This window comes from Nanorana parkeri, unplaced genomic scaffold (genome assembly GCF_000935625.1).
Source record: "Nanorana parkeri isolate BGI_ZX_2015 unplaced genomic scaffold, ASM93562v1 scaffold2267, whole genome shotgun sequence".
NCBI classification, from domain to species: domain Eukaryota; kingdom Metazoa; phylum Chordata; class Amphibia; order Anura; family Dicroglossidae; genus Nanorana; species Nanorana parkeri.
In genome coordinates this window covers 151,320-158,250 of record NW_017308535.1, presented here as the reverse complement: position 1 = coordinate 158,250, position 6,931 = coordinate 151,320, and the positions used below count along the sequence as shown (strand labels likewise).

The 6,931-nt window shown below is 48.1% G+C and overlaps 1 protein-coding gene across 1 annotated transcript in view; it reads left to right on the top strand.

Annotated features, from left to right (window-relative positions):
- Positions 1–4,501, top strand: part of LOC108801258 (extracellular calcium-sensing receptor-like) — a 20,854-nt gene extending 16,353 nt beyond the window's left edge. The window contains exons 5-6 of the mRNA XM_018573192.1: positions 1,739–1,862; positions 3,588–4,501. Coding sequence (XP_018428694.1) covers positions 1,739–1,862; positions 3,588–4,501 — 1,038 coding nt within the window. The remainder of the gene's footprint in view (positions 1–1,738; positions 1,863–3,587) is intronic.
- The last annotated feature ends 2,430 nt before the right edge of the window (positions 4,502–6,931 follow it).

Sequence of the window (6,931 nt, the reverse complement as noted above, 5' to 3'; positions counted from 1 at the left end):
CAGCCCACCTAAGGGTGACTCTGCAGAGCCCACCATAGACTCTCTATGGTAGGCTCTGCAGGGTCTCAGGTGGGCGGTCAAGCCCTCTTACCTGTCAGCCCCGATCCTCTGTCCGCCTCCTTCTCCTCCACGATCGACTCCTCCGTCACTGGGCCCCGCCTCCTCGATCACCGGGCCCCGCCTCCTCGATCGCCGCCGATGACGGGCCCAGCCACCTCCTGCGAAGCTGCTGGTTGTCACCAACTCAGCAGCGGCTGTGAAAAGGAACGGAGCGTTCCTCCTCACAGCCGCCAGTGACAGCCGGCAGCCTGGCTGTCCGAGCAAGATGCCATAGCGACCCAGGCGGCCCGCATGACATCAGGGAGATGTCCTGGCCATGCCCCGGGCCCCATAGCGGCCGCCTGGGTCGCTATGGTGATTGTTACGCCACTGGTCACCTTCATATGCAAAGCCGGATATCTTGAGGGTGTCTTCCCAATGCGCATACACCCCTATCAACACCACAGGGTGCAACGCTTGATGTCCTGTCCAGATGAAGGAATGTCACCTTTATCATCTCCCTTGCCATGCCTCCTGCAGGCATGAACAACACACAGTTGGTTTCTTTGATGAGCAATGCACTCTCAGAGTCAAGATTTGAAGATAGCTGTTCGGCAGTTTTCGTACATGAAAATGTTGTACATTCCAACAGGTGCACCACTGGTCCCAGAATCTTTTCTGCTCTTATAGGAGGATAAGGGGGCTGTTCAGCTGCAGATGGACGGTACATTCCCACAAAGGGAAAAGGGCCTTTTTTCTTTTATATTCCTACACAGTTCCTGCACAGACACACAAAACCTCTGACAAGATCATAACTATTCCATTTCCATAACTAGATGTATATTCCATATTATATTATTCATCTTGTAATCGTTTGCTGCTTTGTAATTAAACACATTTTGGTTTTTATTTCCTCTTTTAAACGTTTCTCTCCCTTAAAACAATTTCTTCAAGTTTATAGGATATGATAAAAAAAAATGACAATGAACATGAACCCCCATCCAAAGGTCTGAGAGAAAGGTGATGTTAATGTTGCAGCATAAAAAGACATTTCTACAACCGAACTCTTCCAGCCTCATGGTCACAGTGTGGTGAAGGCCCTTTTCTGTTCCACCATGACTGTCCCCTGTGTACAAAGTCAGCTCCATAATGACATGGTGTGACCAGTTTGGTGTGGAGGAGCGTTTATGGAAGATCCCAGAACAATGAAAGTATAACCAGTCCTGGGCATAATCATAGAGGTAATGGGTGGGCAGTGGCTTTATAATGGTCACGGGTGAGATGTCCATGATGTTTCCATTCACCAAAGGTGACCATAGACTGGCGAGTGTCTCCTGCTCTTAATGGCCAGATCAGGTCACAACAATCCCACATCTGCGGGGCAGTGCATGACAGGCCCAAATGAGGATTCTCTGGCAACAAATAGTAGAATCCCCTGCACAGTTGTGGTTGCCACTAAACTTTTTTTTTTGCATTGCTCTCAATCATGTGACTTGTCCGCTCCTAGTCTGGCCTTAGGGGGTAATAACAACTGCAGTTTTATGTACGTATTTCCCCTATTTTTCACCACCTATGGCCAGCTTTATTCCAGATTGGAACTGACATGAGTGATTCCTGTCCCCTTCCTATGTCATGAAAGGCTAGCTTCATTCTTCTGCTCCCCTCATGTCTCATCATGACGCTTCTGTCTCCTTGGTAGGTGCCAGTCTCTGTCTGCAGTAACAGCTGTCGGCCCGGGTACAGGAAAGCCCCTCTACAAGGAAGACCCATCTGCTGCTATGACTGCGTGCCCTGCTCTGAGGGAGAGATGTCCAATCGCACAGGTATAAGAGAGTGAAGGGGATGAACCTTTGAAATTGGTGACGGATGGTTAATCGGTTTTTGTATCTTTTATGGGCATTGTTCCAGGCCTGTCCATCTGGGATAAGCCCTGGCAAGAGATGGAAGGATTATGTTCCTTCTCCAAATATTAAGCTTAAAATGCAAAGTTTTCAAATAAAAATGTAATTTAAGTAGAAAAAAGTTAAGCAAAACCATACCAGCACATGATCAATGTTTCTGCACCTTTCAGTCATTTGTGAGTCATAGACGTTAGTTCAGACTCAGTAACTGCTCCTCACCTATATCAGTCACCTTCTACATATATTTCTTCTATGCAGAGTCCAACATTGGACGTCACCTAGTACATACAAAGCCTCGGCAGGACGTCCATAGCCATACATGTAGATTAGGCAGGACACCGCAGAGGGCCAAAGAGCCAGGCTGAGATGAGTCCAAAGGAAAGACGCATAGTCAGAGATCTGGTCTATAGCCAGCATCGGTAGGTTGAAAGGGCAATATACCAAAGGCAACATCTTGAAGGATCTCCTCTTTATAAACGGGTAATACTGCGGGAATCAATATGTCCATAAAACTTGTGTAACATCCATATGATATAACCAGCGTCCAGTATGGTAGTCCTGCCCCCTCCACAGTGAGTCCTTATTCTACAGAAGCAGACACATCCAGTAATATGGATCTCATACCTGTTGTTTTCCCACCCCTAGTCATGTCTTGGACATTACAACCACAGTAGATTACTGTCAACCTTGACACATTTCTTGACTGCAGTAACGTCCTTTACACAAACAGCTATAAATGCTGGACGGGGTAAGTTACCAACACTCATTTAAACTGTGGAGGGCACCTTACTGGATGATGAGACACCTCTAACACAACAGGACAAGTTCAGCTGAATGTGACTAACTGCTAATATCTATACCATGGCCTGGAAAAGGGCCCTTTACTATCCCAGCATACCTGTGCCCGTGTGCACAAAGCCAGAACTATAAAGGCAAAGTCTGACCAGTTCGATGTGGACATAGATTGAACTGGATGGACCTGTGTCTTTATTCAGCCATGCCTACTATGTCACTCAAATGTCCAGAATCCTGACCTCAGATCTATTGAACGCCTTTGAAGGATCTCCAGTTGAGAGCCAAGTCTTCTCAGTACCGGACCTCACAAATACTCGCTTGGCTGAATCTTGTGGAAAGCCTTCCCAGAAGAGCGGTGGCTGTTATAGCTGCCAAGGGTTGTCCAGTAAGCTCCTATAGGCGTGATGGCCACAAACCTCTGGCCATATAGTATGAATGTAATGAGCAAATATACTGACATGTATGAAGGTTCATTTATTAACCTGTATTTGTAGGAGGAGATTATGGCTATTTAAACTCCTCCTCTTCCCTTTCCTGCCTGATGTTGGAGGGGGATGCGTTTGTCCCCACCCACCCGTCCATCTTCATAACTTAAAATTCCATCACCTTTTCATTTGGTATGCCCCCTTTTAGGTGTACCTAACAGCGTGGCCACGGGCACACCTCAGGCCACACTATATCTATTATACGGTATATATACCCGACCACAAATACTATTACAAACTATAAAATGAGTATTATACAACATACATACTGATAAGAATGTCATTGAAAACATCTGTATAAATTACTGCAACCAAAGACAAGATTTATCCCGAGCATTCATATACAATGCCCATATTCTTTTTTTAGATGCGGATCAGTGTACCAGATGTTCCTCCGATCAGTGGCCCAATGAGGAGAAGGATAGGTGTGACCCAAAGATTATAGAGTTCCTCTCATACAATGAACCATTGGGAATCATGCTGCTGTTAACATCTCTCATGTTGTCAACCCTCACGCTCTGCATCTTAATTATCTTCATTCAGTTTCGGGAAACTCCCATCATCAAAGCCACCAATAGGGAGCTGAGCTTCATCCTGCTGGTGTCTCTCATTCTCTGCTTCCTCTGCTGTCTGGTGTTCATTGGTCAACCGTCCCCTTTCAGTTGTCTCCTGAGACAAACCTTCTTCAGTGTGGTCTTCTCCATCAGCATCTGCTCGGTCCTGGCCAAGACTATCATGGTGATCCTCGCCTTTAAGGCTACCAGGCTGAACAGTCCGTTGAGGAAATGGCTCGGTCCCACCATCCCTCGTAATGTTGTTGGGATCTGTTCTATTTTGCAGATCAGCATGTGTACACTTTGGCTATACAGGTCCCCTCCTTTTCCCGTGCTGAACACCAAAGGCCCTAAGATAATATTTGAGTGTAATGAAGGACAGAAAGTATTCTTCTACATGTCTCTGGGGTTCATGGGCTCTCTGGCCATGGTGAGTTTCCTGGTGGCCTTCCTGGCGAGGAACCTCCCGGGAAGCTTCAACGAGGCCAAACTGATCACCTTCAGCATGCTGGTCTTCTGCTGCGTCTGGATCTCCTTCATCCCGGCCTATCTGAGCACCAGTGGAAAATACACTGTGGCTGTTCAGATATTCGCTATCCTGGCCTCCAGTGCAGGACTGCTGAGCTGTATATTCCTGCCGAAATGTTATATTATCCTGCTGAGACCAGAGAGGAACCATCGAGAGTTCTTATCAGGAAGTAGAAAGAAGAGGAATCTGAGGAAATGAAACCCGTCCTCGCTGTATAGAGTCGATGTATAAAAGGAATCATTTCATTTGTTTCATCTTTAAATCTTCATAAACTTGCAGAGAACATCGGGTACCAGTCAAGGTCGGCCGATCGGCAGGAAACGTTGTCTCCTCTTTAGTCAATTTCATTTTAACTTCAAAGCCGACAACCATCAGTCACAGACTCCGGAAATAACATATTCCTCCTTATGGTTTATCCCAGTCAGAGGAACACAGATGTACCCGGTATTACATTAGTATAATGGAATATTTGGTAGTTCTATTTTGTACATAGTGTAGGGGTGTGTGGGGGGGGGGGGGGGCGCAGACATTTTTATTGCTACACATCCAGGCTCTGCCCCTGCCCCTGAGTGATTGTGCGTTGCTGTTCCTCTCTGTCAGTGGAAGTCGACCATTCAGCAATCATTGAAATATTGAACATTGCAGATTATTATGGTCTGAGGTTTCAGGTCTGCTGGGCTGTAAGAGAGAGAGCTTCAAAGAGGGTGAAAGGCACCGCTTGGTGCTTGCATTACAAGGCCGGAGCCTGTTCAGTGTCCTTAGGGTGACGTCAGGTGTAGATTGAATTATCCGATGACACGCAGACTATGAACGGAGGATATCATCATTTATGAGATGGAAGTTTGTGGGAATAAAAGGATCTGATTCCAGAACATCGGGTTTTTATGCAGCCAAGAAAAGTCCCATTTATACATTTTCATTAGGAAATCCAATAACTCAGCAATGATATAACCAGCGGTGTACTAAGGAGGAGAAGTCCCTACCCGTCGTGCTTCCAGACAGTTCAGAGTACTAAAGTACCAGAGTATCAAACTAATGGTGATTTACTTATACATTTGGGTAGATGCTTGGTATGAAGGCGTCACCAGGGCTGTAGCTACCATGGGGAGAGTGAGGCACTCGCATCAGGCGCATCTGAGAGGCGGCGCAGCCAGGACCCCCTCGCCCCTGTTGCCATGGTGAGCACAGGGCGCCATAGGCAACAGGGGTGCCAGACGGCCAACACAGCCGTAGCTCGGCAGGGAGGAGAGGAGCGGACACAGGCTCCACCTTCCCCTCCGATCCCCGCTGCTCTCCCCCCCCCCTGTATGGGCCGAGGACTCTGTGTCCTCCATCTCTTTTTTTTATTTCAGAAGGGAAATTTCAGGGGTCTGTTTAGGGATAGACAGAGGAACCCTCCGCCCTGAGGAAGGGACCCTATGTGGCCCCGAAACGTTGGCTTTTGTTACTGTGACGCTTTGTCCAATTAAATGGACATATTGAAAGATATCGCTGAGTGCTGGTGATCTTTGTCTCTACTAGGGGTCTGTTAAGATCCCAGATATTTCCCCCGAAGCCCCCCAACAGTAAACAAAAACAAAAAACAAAATCCCCCACACACACACTCACATATTACTAGACATGTGCAAAGACTCCACCCTGGAGGCGGGGCGCATGACATCACATACCGCACATGTCTGTTGGGGGGGGGGACAATTTTCTGTTCTTGCCTCGGGGAGCAAAAGGAGCGAGCTACGGCTCTGGGCGTCACCATCGTATTTAAATGTATACATTGTGTGTAGATTGTGAGTTCTGCAGGTAACTAAAGTCACTTATTTGCCTGCTAATCTATGTAGGACGGGCGTGGAGGGCAGGCAAGGCTGGTGTGATGACAAGCCTGAGTAAAATAGTAATACAATAACATTCCGCGCTCAGGACTCCCACAATTGGGGCGAGATAGAAAGCCGCTATGCTCAAAGCATCCTCGCTCTTCCATAATAACAATGATATTTTAACAACCGCCATAGCAACCCAGGCGGTTGCTATGGGGCCCGGGCACAGAGGGGCCCGACCAGGGCATCCCTCTGATGCCGTGTGGGCCGCTGTGGCATATCAGGGTGCTGGCTGTCACTGACACAGCTCCGAGGCGGCAGAAGAGGCCGGTTACACCGGTGTTCGATCGAGTTCTCGCACCGCCGCAGTGAAGAAGGAGGTGGGGCCCACCTAAGAGCAACCCCGCCTCCTCTTACATCACTGGCCAGCGTCCTAAGAGCAGGTGGGGCCAGTGATGTAAGAGGAGGCGGGCGCGTCGATAGAAGGAGGTGGGGCCCGGGGACGGAAGAGGAGGCGGGGCCCGGCGACCACGGAGCCGGACAGCGCGCCGCTGACAGGTAAGGTGTGCAGCCAATCTGAGACCCTGCAGAGCCCACGATAGAGAGTCTATGGTGGGCTATGCAGGGTCACTCTCAGGTTGGCTCTGCAAGTGGCATAACTAGCAATCACGGGGCCCCATACAAAATTTTGCTATGGGGCCCTGTGATTTCTAGTTACGCCCCTGGCGCTATGTATATATATATAAGATCCCAGCAATGTGTAAAATACCCAAATGAGCTACAAAAACAAATCACTTCAATGAATAAAGAAAGAAAG